We start from the raw sequence: 18,404 nt of genomic DNA on the forward strand, positions 1-18,404 counted from the left end.
GGCAGGCTGGCGGGGGAGGCGTGCAGAGGAGGCCTCGTCCCGACCGATTTTCCCCTTTCCAATGTCTGTCACGGTTGGAGCGAGCTAGAAACGACAGACTGTTTTGGTTCTCACAAGAGAGCAGGCGTGTCTTTTGTTTCAGTGTTACGTTTTCCTGTTAGAGCTGACATCTTTCTTTTCAGTTTTGGTTGTTGTTTTCGGTTTTGTGTTGTTTTTTTTTTTTTTTTATCTTACTGTCGTGTTTTCCTTCGGTTTTCTATGTTTAGCAGCTTCTTAATGTCTTTGCAAAGTCACATCCTTACTTTCTATTCAACACACTTAAATTTGCTATCAGAAAGTTAACTGGTGCCTCTCTTGTGCTGGAATTACCATAGGTTGCAGATGAGCAAAAGATTAATCTGTGCTTTCTGTCCAGTAAACTGTATAAAGCCTGCTTGAGGACTAACTGTTCCATCATCTACAATAGTACTCTCTTTCCTATCTTTCTAGAACATTTATGGATTGCAGTATTGACTTACTGTGGTAATCCTGTTGTTCTGTTTCTCTGTGTTGGAAACGTTTGAAGCCCATTTGTAGCTCATCTACTCACTGAGGTCACTGTGGTTCATTCACTAGGCTAATACGAAGTACATGCTTCTATTTGCAAAGCTGGGGTCCAAGATTTGCAGTATTAAAATATGAGTTTTACATAGTGGCAGCAAGTTTCTTTTTTTTTTTTTTAAAGGAGGAAAAAAGAGGGATTTTCTAGTATAGAGAGAAATGGTACTTGTAGACATGACATTTCTGTAATGTCACTGGATTTTCTTATTTATAAACTTAAAAAAAATAAGATGAATGAAAAAGAAACAAGTGACTTACTAAAAAGAAGGCAAGATTTGTAAAATGAGTTACTAGTGTTTTTTGAGCTTATCAACCCTTCAGTGGGTGTTTGGGCTATAAAAGCTATGACTGTACTGATCATGTTTTGCACTATCTTTGTAGTTTCCTGTTCTAGTCCTGTTTATTACTGCATATGCTTTTGAAGGTCCTACTGTGTGTGACTTTTGAAGGTCACAGTAAGCATTTATGAACTGAAAGAGCGATTCTGCTAACCAAATGGAAAGGCATATTATTATCTTCCTTGAACACTGGAATTGAGCTTCTTTTTCTGGTGGTGCCACTCAGGTTTGTGATTAGTTTCTGTCTGAAATCCCTGTTTGCCCCAGCCACATCATATGACTTAAGCCTATCCAACAGCTGTACACTGTCAAAAGGAGAAAGTGCTTTCTTCATTTCTGTCGCTTCTCTTATGCCATTTCTAGGAGGCAAAAGGCATAAATGGGTTTCTGACAGGTGAGCAACTTGAATGAGTTCAGTGGAAGGTCAGATGAACATCAGGGCAGGTGCAAAAGGGGGTAAAAGTAGTGTTGCTTGAAAGCCAAGGGGCGAAGCTGGAGCTCCCTCTTTTAGTGCCATTAGGTCATTAAATTAATTCAAGCCATAGTATGCAAACTTCACCTCAGGATTTCTCTCTGAATAATAAAGGGAAACTGCTTCCAATTGCATAATTACCAGTTTTCCTTTTGAGTCAATTCCATATGCAGTGATCTGTTCTCTCTGCTGTTGATCAGTGATCGGCAGATGTCTTCAGCTGCCCCAGGTGCTGTTGCAGTAGTCAGGAGGTGTTGAATATGGCTCTGCACTGGTACCACCACTTCTTGTTCACACATAAGGTATCCCTGCCACACAGAAGCTCCTCTTATAAAACACCTGCGTTTTAAATGGTATCATTTTAAAGTATTTGTTCCTTTAACAGTGGAAATTAGTTAGGATGAAGGTCTGAATTATCTGTAAATTAGAGAAAATAAAACAATCAGATGTATGTTTTACCCTATCTCTAGCACATTATGAGCGGTTTGTCCCTGTGGCCATTTACATTGATTACAGTTGCTGGAAAATAAATTTGTTCGTACTCCTTAAAAATATTCTGGAATATATTCTGCTAATATTCTGTAAGGCGCAGTTACTTAAGAAGTCAGACTGTCTGCACATCCATAAGTTTGAAGTATCTGGCTGAGCTTATGATTGAATGAGCATAAGCATCTGAGTGCCTTGTGCTTCCTCTGAAAATTCCCTTCCCTCTCCAACTTCCAGTATTTTCCTGTTGCTATTTAAGAGTTGCACTCAGTCTTACGTTTAACAACTTCAGCAAGATTTTCGTAAAAGTTGGAGTTTAAAACTGGTGTTACTCAAGTAAGGTTGGAAGAGCTAATTACAATGAGGATACCCTTTGCACACGTTTACTTCTTTGAGGCTTTTTATAGACCGTAATACCTAGTAGAGCACTGTAGACCATTTAACTATTAAGAAATGAGGGCTTAATCTTCTGCTAATTAATCTAGGACTTGCCCACAGTTTTGTAATCTTTAGAAACCTTGTTTTGCAGAGTAATTACTGCAAAATTTTTCCTTTTAGGGAAAAAATTAACTCAGTTGCAGCCCTATTTCCTAGGCAAACAGTGACCAGTAAAGCGTGGTGTGCTGTTGTTCAACTGATGAACACAAATGCTTCTCTTGGAGAAGTATTTGAGGTAGCAAGGAAAAAGGGGCACAGTGTAAGTGGGAAAGGCCTCAGCCTGCTTCCAAGCTTTCTTTGTGTTCTGAGAATCTGAGTGTTCTGAAGGTGACGTAGGTGAGCTTGGTACAGATGTTTCCCCTTAAATTCTGTCATAGCAGATTTGATTTAGTGGTTTGGGTGGTTTTTTTTTTTCTTCTTTCTTTCTTTTCTTCTGAGTATAATTATTGCTTCAAGGGGTTCCTTGCTTCCTCTCTTAATATTAAAGATAGCCTGGACTTCATTTCCGTTTTCTGGAGGGATAGGGTGGTGGTGTGAGTTTAATTGGTTTAATTTTGCTAGCAACTCTTGCAGTTCTTTAAAAAAAAAAAAAGAAGAAAAAGGGAGGGGGGGAGAAAGGGGGTTCCGTGGTTTTATTTTGAATGGTCAAATTCTCTGGGGGCTGGAAGTTGCCTTTCTGGTTTCCAGCTGTGAGTTCAGGACTCCAGTTCTTATCTAGAAGAGCGAAGGCAGATCTTAGTCTCTTTTATGTTCTTTTGAAGGAGATTTTTCTTTGTGATTCTTTGAAGGAGGAACAGGGTTTGAGATTCTTAATGCAATACATATATTTTAATTAAATTCTAATTTAAACCTTGACTTCCAACTCATTTGAGTGCTGTAACTCGTTTTTGCTAGCATTTAGGAGTGTGTAATGCCTGTTTTAGTGAAAGATTGGTGTACTTTGAGTACTAGATCTGTGTCGCTGACATCTGCCCTCCCTTTCATTGCTGTAGTTGGAACTCATGCAGCTGATATGTTTGCATGGTTTTCTGTAGTTCATCACTCTGGCACAGCCAAACACACAAGGCTCACCTGTGTTGTGCAGCAACTTCTGTTCTTTGTGTCTTGATAGTTAGATTACTGTAAATTTTGTTTTAAATAGCAACTTTATGTTTACCCTCATCCTTCAGTGTGTGACTTGCGCATCAGATGTGGCCATTCCTTTGATATTTATTTTCTATCTTTGTACTGCTAGTTTTATGCTGTTCTATGGTTAACATCTTCATTTACCACTTTATTTATATATGTTTGGTTTATATGTACCATTGTATTTATACATGTTTAGCTACTGCTAAGCAAAACTAAATGATTTTTACATGTTGGGGTTTTTTTTGGTCTGCAGAGTTTTAAGGAGCTCTTAAATCTTGAGTAGAATTTCAAGTTCTTTAATAAAAAGAAATGACGCCACATGCTTAAAATAGTAAAGAAAATAGTAACATAAATTCTGAACTTTTTTAAAACTAACTAAACGAAAAGCCCTGTGTTCTTGGTGTTCATTGATGTTAAATGCAGCAACGTGCATGTTTGGGAGGAACGTACACCTCCTTGGCTTATTTTCTTTTTCTTTGTGGTTCTGTTGACATACAAAGAATAGTCTGTCTGCAAATGCCAGACTTCACAAGGCTATTTAACAAGCTTTGCTTCTTGACTGGCCTCATGGCAGATGAGGACAAGGTAATCGTGGAATGTGGGAAGACAGCTTGGCTTTATTGGTGGCTTCTGGTTAACAAATTAAATTGAGACAGGAGGAGACAGCATGGGATGTCTTGTTTTCTTTGTGATACTACGTGAAAATGACTGTTGAGACCAGCTGACGGTAGTGAAGGAAGTATATTTAAATACATCTGTTAAAGTGATCTTCAGTGCTACTATTGAACTAATTTTTGTCCTGTGTGTTAATCTGTGTCAATGAAACTGGTTAGGTTAGGAATGGAAAAAAAAAAAAGAAGTGTGATTGTGTTATAAATCAGACTGAACTTAAACCAATGAGAGAGCATCAACATGCAAAGCTGAATTTCTTTAACTACAAAAAGGATGCTGTTGTCTACAATTTTTATAGATCAAGCCTTGGATGTAAGGTCACTTAAAAAAAATTGTAACCACATTATATTTAACTGTTGCTTCATTTCAGGTGCTATGTGCTTTCCAGATAAGACATCAAATGAAAGATGAAGAAAAGAGACAAATTAAAATCTTCTACAAAAAATAAATATAGGTTCTTTCATGTGCCAGCTTCATGAATGTTGGAAGATATTAGTTGCTGTACTAGCACATAATTTAATATTATCAGACTGTTATCGCCAATATTTTAGTTTTTTCTGAAAAACACCTTTGATTTTTAAGGTTTAGTCTCTCAGTGAAGGAATATTTGAAATCTGACTTCATAATGGCTGCTCATTTACTAGTAACCTTAATGATGAATTATGGGAAGGTAGCATACCAATTCATAAATTTGTGTAGACAGTAAAAACAATTGTCCTTAGCTTTAAAATCACATTAAGGTTTGTTTTTTGTGTTTGTTTTTTAACTATAACTTTAGCATACACATACAATGTTAACCCTGTTTCACAGACTGTGAAATTCATCGCTACAACGAGTTGCGTGTATTGGAAATATAAGTTGTTAAAAAGAATTTAACCATTATAATGTTGGGTGTATGCCCATATGGCAAGTGCTACAGGAATAGTATAGGAAATGGGCTTCACATGTTATGTGTTCTAAGCAGTTGGCAGTTTAAAGTTTTTCTGTTTGGCATCCAGCCTGTCATGTTTAACAAGTAGTGCAAGTGTAGGGTACCACTTGGGAAAACTTTGAATTGCTAACTGTTGCTTGGAACTGTGCTATACTTGCTATATTATCTTTCTGGCATTCTTTCCTGAACTTCTTCCACTGTGAGTAGACAAAATATTGGCACAGAGAAAATTTTAATTCACTGACTGCTACAAATACTCTAATGAAAACTAAGCTTACAACTAAATACTTTTATCAAGCATTAGGCTCTGCAGTTGATCCTGTGCAAGGCAAATGGTGTGTGTTTCAAAGACATTGAAGTTTAAACAGATGAGTCACAAATTGTAGGGGAGTGGGATAGAATGTTCAGATCAAGAGAGTGCAGTGTAGCTTGTTAATATTATGTTGAACGCTGTACTTAATTTACTTTTGCAGCATGTGCTGCAATGTACTCTTTGTCTTTCTGTGTGTATACAGGGACTCTTTTGCATGACATTCTTTTCTAATGCACCCTCCATCAGAAAGTGGAATGGGTCAGCTTTGTCTGTGGTACTCTTCTACTTCTGAGATAGGGTTTCCACGTTAGCTGTGGATATTGAACTTGATTATCTGTTATTATCTGTTCCTATCGAACTTGTTCCTCTACTGAAAAAATCCCATTTGGCAGAATTTCTTTCTGTCCTGCAAATCCTCCGTAGTTATGAATGAGCTTCACAGCTTAGTTGTGTGTGGTTTTTTCGTGCTTATTTCCTTAAATGCCAGCATAAGAAACAAAACTCTTAATTTTATTTATCCAATAGCTGTTTCTGCCTTTTTTCTGTAGATACTATGATCAGCTGTGTTCAATTGAACCAAAGTTTCCGTTCTCTGAAAATCAGGTAAGCAAACTTATCAAACCATTAAACTGAATAACGGCACCTATGATGTATGACTTCCAAGGCTATACCTAATCCATTAAACAGTAGTTATCTCGGGCAAGGCATTTAATCTCTTTGAGCCTTATTTTCCTAATCTCTGTTTAGTTTCTAGTTGGTGCTCACATAATCTATACTGAAACTTCACCTCTGGTGGCCATAATTGCCTTCGTTTCACAGATTCGGCAATGTTTTAACTTTGGCTAGTGGTCACCGTGGTCTAGGTCAGAAAGAGTTGTGCTGTGCTGATTCCTCTTCAACTCTTCTTTTTCCAAGAAGTCTTATTTCATACTATGTTAAAAAGGCTTTTAAAAATGTAATTTCTACAGGAAAACCGTCAGTAATGGATGGAATATGATCTTTGTTTATTGAAGTAGAACAGATGTTTCATTCGCAACAGTTAACAGAATAAGCCACTTAAGAGCTTTCCGCTTTATTTCTGCCTCTGCACCTACAAATTACTTGATTTTTATATAGCTGTGGTTTTCATTAAGTTGTTTTTTTCTGCCTTATTTCTTTAGAATCGTGCCTCTAAGGAGAAATTCAGCTTAACTTCTGCCCGTTGAAGTCTTCCCTAGGTGGAGACTGGAATAGATCTTTAGGCTCCTGTATTTTGGTGGAAAAAGGTGTAGGTTTTCTTTGGTTGTGTTTACTAATAGAACAGAATTTACATTTCTTTGCTGACCAAATGATATTTAGATGGTAATATTATGACTAAAAGAAAAAGTTTCTTTCAGACTTAAAGGTTACAAGTAAGGGAATAGTTTTAATGCAGTTCAAATTAACTTGAGTTTTGCATGTAGCTGCATTCACTTCTAGCCAAGAACTGCACATTGGTTTTTAGTGTGCAAATGTTTTGATATGGTGATCTGCAAACCCCGAGACCTGGAAAACTGGAAAACTTTAAGAGCAAGTTCTTCAGATTTGTAAACTGTTCCTTCAAAGGGAAGAAGTAGTCGGTGGAAACAGCAATGAGCAGCTGGGGACCAGAACTTCCTGAACTAGCATTGCTGCTAGAGCAAAACACATTATCAAACATTACTGTGCTCTTTCTGAAGTTATTCTCCCCACCAACTTCAAAACAAGGAATTTTGCTGTCTTTTCTCGTTTGATACCAGTTGCCTACAACTTGGTTGATCAGCTGAATAAGAAATCAAATTATGGAACTTCAAAGCAGATTTTGTGAAGTATTTGCATTGTCTATGAAATATATGCTGGAAGTCTGATATAAAACACGCTGGTTTTGCTTGCATTCTCTTTCCTGAGTGCATTTCCTGATAGTACTGCTATTGAATTCACTCATGAAAATGGGTGAATTTTTGTATTACAAACCAGTTCCAAATATGATAGTAATTTGGAACAGTGGAAACTGCTTGGTTGGGTGGTTTCCTTTAACTGTGACTATACTAGGCTGTCAGATTACTTTGTAATCTTGGTTTGGAAACAAATTTCTGTCACTCAGAATATGAGCAGAGCTGAAAGGTGATTTTGAGAATTTCTGTCTTGTATGTTTCAAATATTTTGAGCAAACTAACAGGAAGGGAAAAAATTAGAATAATTTTTTTTTTAAATAACTCTTGATGATTTCCTGAAACTTCCATAATGTTTGTAATATTACAAATGACTTAAATGTTTTATGCAGTTAAAGTATAAAAGGATAAATATGTGAAGATCTTTCTTTTTCACAACTTTCAGGTCTGTGTAACATTTACATGGAAGGATGCTTTTGATAAAGGATCACTTTTTGGAGGATCTGCCAAATTGGGTATGTGAATGTACCAAAAGTGGAAGTATTAATGATATTAAATTCTCAGAATATTTTTATATAGCTGAATTGTTAATAGTCTTTCTAGTTTCAGTTGTAGGTTTTTTGTAATCCAGCTCTTAGTTTTCTAAATGAATAAGATCCTCTTGAGATGTGCTTGTGAGTGAGCGAGTCCCCTCCAGAAGAAGGGGAGTGATGGTAACCTAGTCTGATATCACATTTTGTTCAAGAGAATAGAAGGATCTGCCTGTGCCATGAAATGATTTTCCTATAACTCCTTTTTAAAATATGTTCATACAGGTTTGAACACTTGGAAAGAAGAAAAAATTGTATTTGTTTCCTGCAAACATAAGGAGTTTGAGTCTATGATTCATTTTAGTCCTATAGGGACAATTCTGCACTGCAAATTCAGAATCATTAAATGGATTTGAAACACTTGCCAATAGAGAAACTGAGACTAAATCCTTTTGAGTTAAGTGAAGAGCTGTTCAGTCATGTGTCATCATTCTTTAGTGTTTCTATTTATACTTGTGTTCATCATGACTAGCATTGCAAGATGACCACTGCAATTTTGATGCTCCAGACAAAGCCTGAAAAAATGTTACTGTACTTATTCTCTTTTTAGTTTTTTTAAAGTTTTTGTCCTCAAACCAGGACAGTCCTTTATATAGTTTTCTGGTAGCAACTACTGAAGTCTTGGTAGTTTTCCATGTTCTGAATACATATGATGAAGTTGTGCTTTTATGAACTATATGTGTAAAAATACGCCGCCTTCCATTGCGTAAGCAGGTGGTGCACCCCTTTTGTTACTTCATTTTCCTACTGTTGTAAGAAGTCCTTCTGGATAATTGGAGACCTTCCTGAAGAAGTGGTGTGTTTTCTTAGAATTTGGTTGGTTCTCTCTTCTTTGGGACTAGCACTTCATGATGATTGAACCTGTTTCATAGTATAGTACAGAATATTTCATTATGACTTAAACATAGCCTGTGAATCACCAGTGATTTTTTTTAATAATTGTGAGGAAAAGAATCAGTAATCATAACATTGATGGTTACCCTGAGAATTTGAATAAATGTGATGTTACAGCAGATTGAGAAAGCTTGCTTGTCTGCAGGTTAATTATATACTAGTCAATATTATCTGAGGTAGGTGGCTAGAGATTTATGCAACAGTCCATGTGAAACATCAAAGAAATTCTTAACTGGTATGTCAGTAATGCTCAGTTAACAAGCAATGGAATAAATTTTATTTTGAAACTTTAAAGCAGATCTTAGTGGAAAGAAATTTACAAAAGCAGTTTTCTAGTATATCTTTACAGTGCTGTATTGCAGTTCATCTGGATAAACTGTAGCATGTGTGTATCTCTATTTCAGACCAGAATTAGCAGTGGGGTTTCCCAGTGTAAAACATAGTTTTTAGTTACTGAGGGGGCAAAACTTCTGCTGACTTCTAAGAGGAGGCGATCCTGTCTCCAGGTGGAAATTCAATGTAAAAGTTGTTTGACTTCCACGGGACCAAGATGCAGGGATGTGACTTTAGAGAGAAGGCTCTCGCTCTGATGACCAACTCTTTTCTTCCCATCTTCCCCTGAATGCCACGTCTGTACCACAGGGGTAGCTGACAGATACTGTGGCTGCTTGAAAAGTGACCCAGTTCACAGCATGGCATGTAATCTAAAATATGTTGGCTTAAGTTAATAGGTAGAGCTATAAACAGATGAGTCTGAGGAAAATCTATATTGCTAAACAGCTGTTCTCACTGTAGTAAACCACACTTGAGATGCTGTCCAGAGTATAAAGTAATTTTGCACTTCAGAAACTTTAAAGCCATATTTTCTTTTCTTTCTTGGGTTTTTTTTTATTCTTTTCGATGATGTGTAAGTTGTACAAGATCATCTTTTCTGAAAAATTCTGGAAAGTAAACTAAAGAAGAGAGATGATCTAGATAGATGACTAATACAGTGACTGGAACTCACTTTTCACTCAGGGAAACAAAGCGGGAAAAATGGCATGTCAGATTTGTGGTTGCTTGTCTGAAAATTTAGTGCAGGTCAAGGAGTGCTAACATAGAAACTTCAGAGATATGTTAGGTAAATATGTTGCTTTATAAAGAGGCTGGATGTTAGTGAAATGAAACAAACGTGCCTCATTAGTGCCTTCATGTTTTAAGGATAACTTAGGGGTTGTAGCTGGGTTTGTGAAATTGAAAATTCAGTAGTTGAGTTTTCTGTATTCCCCTAGAGGAGTGTAGTTTTTTTTAACAGGTAGTAGGAAATTAATATCTGCAGTCTTTAGATTTTTCCAGCGCTTGCATGTGGCAAATAACCTTTTGAAAGCAATTAATAGGTTCAAAATGGTTCCTGTTCAGGTATTAATGTTTCTAGAAGTGTGGGCTCCATCCTCTGGGACTAAGTACTACAGGAGTTGAGTCTGGACAGGCCACACTGCTGTCTACTGAGCACAAGTTTTAATTAAATAAATCCTTAGCTGTTTCAGTACATGTATAACTGAGATATTTGTCATCATTTTCAGTCTGAAACAGTAGGTTTGAGAGGTGAAAAATGCCCTGCATTTCAATAGATAGTAAGACAGTGCATGTCAAAATCTTTGGCCTCAATGAGAGAAGGGTAGTTAATCCTGCATTCAAGGTACAGTAAGAGTATGCAATTGGGCAGTTATTGCAAACTGATTAATGCATGGAAGTTCCGATTTCAGATTATCCTTCAGTAATGTGTGTGTTTCTGTATCTTCAGGAGTCAAAAAGCTGCACTGTAGTTAGAAAGGCTTTCAAATTATTTTGTGTATTGTGTAGATTTTCATACTACTGCTTTTATGTTTTTTTGCCGCTCTGTAGTTCCTCACTTTGAAACATTTTGTGGAAGTACTTAATTAGGCTATGTAAAGCCTTCAGAATGAAGATGACTTTGACTTTAAAAGTTCAGCGTGATTGCTTTTGGTTGTGTTTTTTTTTGACTTGAAACTGTTGATATCTTTAAGTACAGATATTAGTAGTATTGGCTTCCTCTGTAGGATGCTAGAGTACTGAACTTTATTTTCTTACAGTATGGGTAACTGTCTGTCTTGATTGCAGCTCTGGCAAGTTTGGGGTATGAGAAGACCTGTGTTTTGTTCAACTGTGGAGCATTGGCAAGTCAGATTGCAGCAGAACAGAATCTAGATAATGATGAAGGACTGAAAGCAGCAGCTAAGCACTATCAGGTACAGAGGCTCCCTGCTTATGCTTAGGAATTCAGAATTATTAATCTTTGAACATCAAATAAGCATCTCTCAATTTTAAATCTATATATACACATACATAAATATATATATATATATATATATATACACACACACATATTTTCCCCCTCTTAATTGCAAAGGTGGAGTGGCTAAGTACCTGGTCTTGGCTCATATTTACCAACTTTGAAGGATTTAATTCTATATAGTTCCCCATTCCTTCCCCTAAGCATGTTGGTAACTAATAACCTTCACCTTAAGATAAATAATTTTAGCTAGTATAAATTTTAGTTTTAACAAGTTATACAGTAATAATCTCTTTCTTCTTTGTGGAATGCATTAAAATTTCCATGTTTTTATGCTGTTAGGTATAGCCAATATACCTTTACTTATAGTCCATCTTGATGAATGTCTCGGTGTTAGTGGCTGCAAGAACAAGAATCGCAAGGAGTTGGTTTTAGTGGCTAAACAATAAATGGGAGACCATATACCCCAAAAGCTCTGTTTTTTTTTTTTATTTTTGTATGTATTATATTTGTAAGAGGAAAAAATCTGTTTGGAAACATGAATGGTAATACATTATTTTATTTTACTTAGTTTGCAAGTGGTGCTTTCCAACACATCAAAGACACGGTGTTGTCAGCCTTGAATCGAGAACCAACAGTGGACATCTCTCCAGACACAGTTGGAACTCTCAGTCTGATTATGTTGGCTCAAGCCCAAGAAGTCTTCTTTTTGAAGGCTACAAGAGGTATGTCTTAATTTTCAGCTTGTATATTTATGTTCTCATTACAATTTCCCCAAAAACTTGCAAATGTTTTAAGTTATTAAGAGCTTGTAAAAGGCCTTTCAGAAGTTTTTGTTTTTGCCTTTACTGATTTTTCTCCCCCTGCCTTCGCAGGTCATTAAGAATTTGTCTAAGGTTCACCTGACAATGCAGTTGTCCCATATGCCTTTCCTTTCTTCTTATGTCCAAAACAATTAGTCTTCATCTATACAAAGGATTTCGCTGGTTTATATTTTTTCCTTTTCACTCTTGAGAACAAAAGGCATTCTCTAAAAGAACTGAGAGTGTTAGAAATGGTGCATAGGGGTTTTACCACTACTCCCCTCCTCCTCTGTCTGTGGAATGATTTAATGAGATTTTAGAAAGAAAGATATAACTGTGCTAGGAAACAAAGGAAGTTTCCTAAGAGTTTAGGGGAAACAAATTATGTTTTTTTCTATTAAGAAAAGAGTTCTTTGACCCAGTCTAACTTTGAGAATGCCCTGTTTATCTTGGAAAGTGAAATTCTGCAGGTAGAACAAAGGATTATGTCTCTACCTGTTAAAGACTGATTGTGAAATACTGATTCAGAGGCTGCAGGTTTTACTACAACTATTAACGAACATATGCTTCAAAGAATTTTCCTGTGGAACAGTATTATCTTCAGTACAAGCTCTCTTACTCTTTGCTAATCTGCTCTTCTCTCTGTAGTTACAAGAAGTTGTACATCTAGAAGTTACATATATCTAAAAGAAGAACTAAGGACATAGAGGTCGTGCAACTGCCCACCAACTCCTCTTTCTCCCTATGTTGTTTGGAATACGGTGGAGAAAGATGGGTTATCTTAACTGGGATGTTTCTTCTCTTCACAGGGAAGATCTCTGAAAATTCTTGTAGCTTTACTGCTTTTCGAACCTCAGTGAGAAACTACTGTCCTTCAGCCAATTGATAAATTATGTTTATGTTCTTTATCATGCTGGTAGCAATATTTTAGTCTCTGACTATTTGGACGTTGTTTTGAAATAAAATTGTATAACAAATGCCTGAAACTTTTCTTCAGAACAGGAGCAGACGCTTACCACATTTTGCATGGGAAATAGATCTGTCACCTCTATTTCCTTCATCTGATTTCTTCTTACTCAAAAAATGAAAAAGATAAAGCAAGGCTGATTCAATTCCCACACGTGCCCAGTGAACTGAAGATTTTTGTGGCTGCCCCCAAGACCACAAGTCTGCCAGTGCTAGAAGGACAGTAAGGTTAATAATCATCTGACTACGGAGGCTGTAGATTTTGCCAGATGCAGAGAGGCAGGAAAGATATTTTGTGAAGAATGCTTGACAACACTATTAATTTCAGAAACCCATCAGTGACTTTAAGTATGCCTGTGTTAAGTCTGCCATCTTAAGGTTTGTGTTGTAGCTGCAACATTTTAAAGATATGTGAGTAAAAACTAAAGCTTCTGATGGTGAAAGATATATTCCAAGCTGTCTGCATGAACAAATGAGTCTCCTTTAACATTTCCCTTGTTAATGGAAATGTAGTTAATATGCCAATATTTTTTTTCTTTTCTTTTCTTAGAGCTCAAGCTCTATGAACGGAGGTGCAGCTACCACACAGTAGGTGGTGCTAGAAGGACAGTCTATTTAGATTTTATTTGTTTTGGGTTTTTTTAAATATTTAGTGCACCGGACAGAAACATTTTAGTGACGTAGTAAGTTGCTAGATCTCATATGCTCCTTTTTCTCAGTTTGTTGTCTAAATCCTGTTCCATGGTGAAAAGATCTTTCTGGCATACCTGAAATGCATTTACCTCATAGAAGATAAATATACTACATCATAGCTCATGCCTGAAGTGTTGTAGATAGATGTGTGAATACACTGGAATGAGCAGACCACTTGGGAATTCTTTTGATTTAATTTTGGCAATTAAGCATGCTCTGCAGACTTTCTAATCTCCCCATACCCTCCGCTCATGCTTATCAATCTGTCAGTACATAGAAGTCACCTGAATCCGAGGATGCTTGTTTGTAAGGGCAGCTATTTAGAGTAGAGAGCCAAAGTTTGCATTGATTGCCTGCCTTCTCTTGGAAGGCTGAATTGCTGGTGCAGGCCAGAGGTGATTATAAAAGGAGATAAAGATAGATGCAGCATGTTCCTCTTTTAACAGTTTTGGCTTCAGGAACAGGGTGAGGACCTGAGGCAGGGAATAGTGTTGCCGTTAGGTACTTGCAGCTCTGATATGAAGTAGTGGATACCATTTGGAGGAACTGTGGTTATTTATATCTGGGAATGGCGTTTCTGTACTTGCTGTAAGATAACAGTGGTGTGGACTGCCGTGGAAAGGACTGGTCCCTTCTCTTCTGTTGCACTTCTACAAATCTTTGAGAGTCCTGACACGGAATTGGGTTAGAGAACAGATCCTAAAAAGATTTCAGCTAAATTCTTGGACTATGGCTGCACAAATGCTTGTGCTGGCACAAGGGAAGGGCTGGGAACAAGCTGCCAGAGTTAGAGTGGGGCTGTGGCTTTTATTGGCAGCTTGCCATTGGTCTGAGGTAAAGCATCACTCTTAATCCTCCGTAAATGTCAGCAGCTGCGGAAGGATTTCTTGTACAACTGACTGAACTTTCAGCATCCTGATTGAAGTAGAAAGTCTGGAAACTGCTGATGGATGTCAAGAGAGAAGAATGGTATCCCACCTTTGAGCTACAATGTAAAGCTATACCTTTAGAATGTAGTTATTGCTGTTTGAAGATGAAGTAATTTTACCTGCTCACTTGTAAAAACTGATTATAATCATAATTGTTCTTTGTTTTTTCTCCCGCTCCCTGCAGATAAAATGAAAGATGGTATCATAGCTAAACTAGCTAATCAAGCTGCTGATTACTATGGTGATGCTTACAAACAATGTCAATATAAAGATACTTTGCCCAAGGTTAGTAACTCCATGGAAACTAATCTAGGATCTACCGTTATTGTGAATAACTGCTATTGTTTACAATGCACTTGATGAAATACATTTAAATTGTATCCTCGAGAAAAGCTGACATATTGCTATGTTTAAGGGAAATGAACCTGTAATTTGAAAAACAGTGAAGAATGTAGGAGGTAAAAGATAGTGTGCTTTTTTTTTCTTTTTAAAGAAGTAAAATCTTATTACATGAAGTGTGTTTACTTACAACACATTTCATTTAACGTGAACTTGAAATGTTTATGATGGCATTTAGGTATGGCTTCTTAGCACTTAATGCCTTACTAAATCTGTTTTTAAACTAACACCTTCTAATAGGGCTTAATTGGCTTCTAGTCTCAATGTTTTCATGTGTAGTTTGCCCTCATGTACAGCATGAATACAGTGGTACTGTTCACTTAACTGTTAATGAAGCAACATGACTGGAATTCAGTGTGTGTCCTCTGTCCTTCTGCCCGCCTTCTCCTCTTCCTCCACCCCAAAACAATCTTGATACTTCTAAATTATCTCAGTTAAGTCTTGACTGTTCATTTGAGTGCTGTTGGTTTTGGAAGATGGAGAAAGATATTTTTTTCATGCTCTTTGAATATATACTGTATAACAACTACTTTAAAAATGAGCAGGTTTTTAGTGTATCAAATGTATCAGTTACGTTCAAATCATAAAATAGTACTGCACAAAAGGTTTTGTACTATAAATGTGAAAGTTGGATAAGATTTGCTTCTGGTATTGTTAGACTCTTTAAATTTGTATCTAGCTAGGTAGGAGATTGTCTTTCATAGTGCTTTTTTTTGTTGATGTCCCTGGGAAGCATCCCTTGTTGCTAATTTCCAGTTATTTTTCACTCATTAATAGTTTCACAACTCTAAAACAACTATTCCAGCTTGCAGGGCTCTTTCTTGTTACAAAGAAAATGTAAAATATATTAGATTTACTAAAAATGCACTAGGAAACTTACTAAAAATATTTTTGCCAGAGATGAATGGAAGTGGTTGATGTCTGGTCCTATAACTTAATATGCAATCTTAGTCAAATTATTGCAAAAGCGTTTGCTAAAGGCACTTATATTCCCACTGGGAAGAAAAACATCAGGTAATTTTTTTTTTTTCCCCTCTAGTTTCTAATGCAGAATAGAATTTTGATAATAATAGGAACTGTATGGGTAAGGGCTACTGTACTAAAATAAAAGTATGCTTTTTTATTCTTAAGCAGTAAATTACACAAATGTCGTTGTAGGCCAGTCAGTGACTTTTTATATATATTTTTGGAAAAAAAAAAAAGTTTTTTACAGTTAAATTGATATCTTGTGTGGCTGCAATTTTTAGATGCTTTTATGTATGCACATATTTCCTCTGGCTTTCTGTGGCATTTTAAAGATTGGGGCAATTTCTCACTCTAGGTACTATGCTTACAATTGATTTCTGAGAGGCAATGAGATATAATATAGCCATTGCTTTGTCTCTTGTTGTTGTGGACCTTTCTAAGCCATTGATCTGCTCCCTGTTTGAGTTGCACAGTGATCTGTCAATTGATTAGCTGAAAGAACATTCCATGAGTTAACACCAGCTCTGAGAACAGCTACATGTTTAGCAGTGTGAAATAGAGGTTGACTTGATGGGTTAAGACTCCAGTTGCAAGGCCTCCCAGACAACTTCTTCCAAATTTACCCTATTTTTTTTTTTTTTTTCTGTCTCTACGGGGGCAGCGAGTTTGCACAAATGTGAAGAAGCAGGTCTTTATGTACTGAGGTCTTTAAAACATCACTCTGGTTTTCCAGTGCTCCTTGATTTAAGAAATAAAACAGTAAGACCAAATCCTTGATCAAAGACCATGCCTATGCTGTGGGCTTCAGTATAATGTTTTCTTCATGTCTTGGTTGGTACTCCTGCAAAGATAAGTGTCTTTATATAAGAGTCTAAAAATGACTTTTAAATCTTTTAAGTTGCTTTTCACATCACTAGTTATTGGTCCCCTTTATTTGTTCTTTGCTTTCATAATTTTAGAGTTATTTTCTTGATAGACCTGCTGCTGTTTTAAGTGTAATTGTTTAGTTAAAATAAATTTAAAAAAAAAAAAAAGGGCCTGTCTTCCCCCCTTCCCCTTCTTTTAAGAACACTTTGTCTTGGCTTTGTCTTGGGGGCGTTTGGGTGTGTTCTTGCAACTATCCTTTCTAATATATGCATGCATTTCTAATCTTTGAAGTAAATGTTGCGACTTCATGGCTTGAATTTAAATTGTAGTTCATCTAAAATAATGGACGCTAAGAATTTTGCAACAACAGATTAAAAAAAGAAAGACTGGATTCAATCCATGCAAAGTCACATGGTCTCTGACATTTACTTCTAATGTTTTAACCTATCTAAACTATTAATTGGGTGATTCTAATTTCCTTTTCTTCTTCCTTTTTCTTCCTGCATCCCATGTTGTCTGTGGTGGTTAATGTGGTTGGACTTTGCCCTGGTCAGTATTTTTATTTCCAGGAGGTGTTTCCTGTTCTGGCTGCAAAGCACTGCATTATGCAGGCGAATGCAGAATACCATCAATCTGTCCTGGCAAAACAGCAGAAGAAATTTGGTGAAGAAATTGGGAGGTTGCAGGTGGGTAACATTTTTTCTTCTCTGAAAAATGTGGGAAAGCTTTAAATCCTGAAAAGCTAGTTCAGAGTTCTAAAATTCAAATAACTAAGAATGAAACATATTTAAAAACTTACAGAGCATGTTTATTACATGAATCAATTATTACCAGCTGCAAGATGAGACCTATCTCTGTAGCTTTTATAAAGGTGTCTTTAAATGGTTTTTGGGCAGTTTGATACTGCTTGACATGTTAAGTCTGTATCTTTATGTTTGCACAGGCTTCTTATCTCAATATAGCTAATATAACAGCTTTGTTAATAAATTTTCCTAAGTAATGTTATTAAAAAAAAAAAAAAAGACTCAAAACATTAAAATTCTGCGTGGTCTATACCTACCTTCTTTCCTGCAACCTTGATTTAAATCTGAATAATTTTTGAAAAATGTACATACAGTTGTATTTTTAGTCTTTATAGTTTTTTGCCTCTATATCTGGTTTCTAGAGGGACTTGGATATAGATGTTATAGTCACATGAGTAAGGTCTTCACATGTTTTCAGTAAGGTAGAGAAGAAAACGACTAAAAAATAATGGCTTTCTTCAAGTTCCCTGGTCCTTGGGGTGGGGGGGGGAAAGCAGTGCTGCTTCAACTGACTTTGTAGGATCCATGTGCGATATCTATTTATTGCTATGCAGGAGAGTTGAGAGACTTGTATAAGACTATCATGATGACATTTTGAAAGTTACCATTATGCATTTATTGACTTGGAGTGGGATGGAGCTTGAATCTTTTTTGTATGCTTGCATGACAGTGAAGTCCCTGTATGAACTTGTAATAGCAAGTTATACTTGGTCTACATTACTAGGTGATAGATGAAGGTGTATTGGTTGTTCATTCTTGAGTTTCAAATCTGCATAGCAGGATTCCTTTTCTAGGACTCTACCATAATAGATTATTAATGTCTTTTTGTTAGTGCTCACCCTTGACAGGTCTGGCTATATCAAATTTACTGTAATTCTGAAGTTGTATAGTAAATTAGCTTGTGTCCATGATTTTTCTTCGTGTTGTGTTACAG

The 18,404-nt window shown here is 36.4% G+C and overlaps 1 protein-coding gene across 1 annotated transcript in view; it reads left to right on the top strand.

Moving 5' to 3' along the window:
* PDCD6IP (programmed cell death 6 interacting protein) overlaps positions 1 to 18,404 on the top strand; it is a 49,953-nt gene that overhangs the window by 18,198 nt on the left and 13,351 nt on the right. The window contains exons 6-11 of the mRNA XM_009895035.1: positions 5,927 to 5,981; positions 7,713 to 7,782; positions 10,873 to 11,000; positions 11,616 to 11,769; positions 14,620 to 14,720; positions 17,237 to 17,353. Of these exons, the coding sequence (XP_009893337.1) occupies positions 5,927 to 5,981; positions 7,713 to 7,782; positions 10,873 to 11,000; positions 11,616 to 11,769; positions 14,620 to 14,720; positions 17,237 to 17,353 (625 nt within the window). The remainder of the gene's footprint in view (positions 1 to 5,926; positions 5,982 to 7,712; positions 7,783 to 10,872; positions 11,001 to 11,615; positions 11,770 to 14,619; positions 14,721 to 17,236; positions 17,354 to 18,404) is intronic.

This window comes from Charadrius vociferus, unplaced genomic scaffold (genome assembly GCF_000708025.1).
Source record: "Charadrius vociferus isolate BGI_N301 unplaced genomic scaffold, ASM70802v2 scaffold51, whole genome shotgun sequence".
Classification (NCBI taxonomy): Eukaryota; Metazoa; Chordata; class Aves; order Charadriiformes; family Charadriidae; genus Charadrius; species Charadrius vociferus.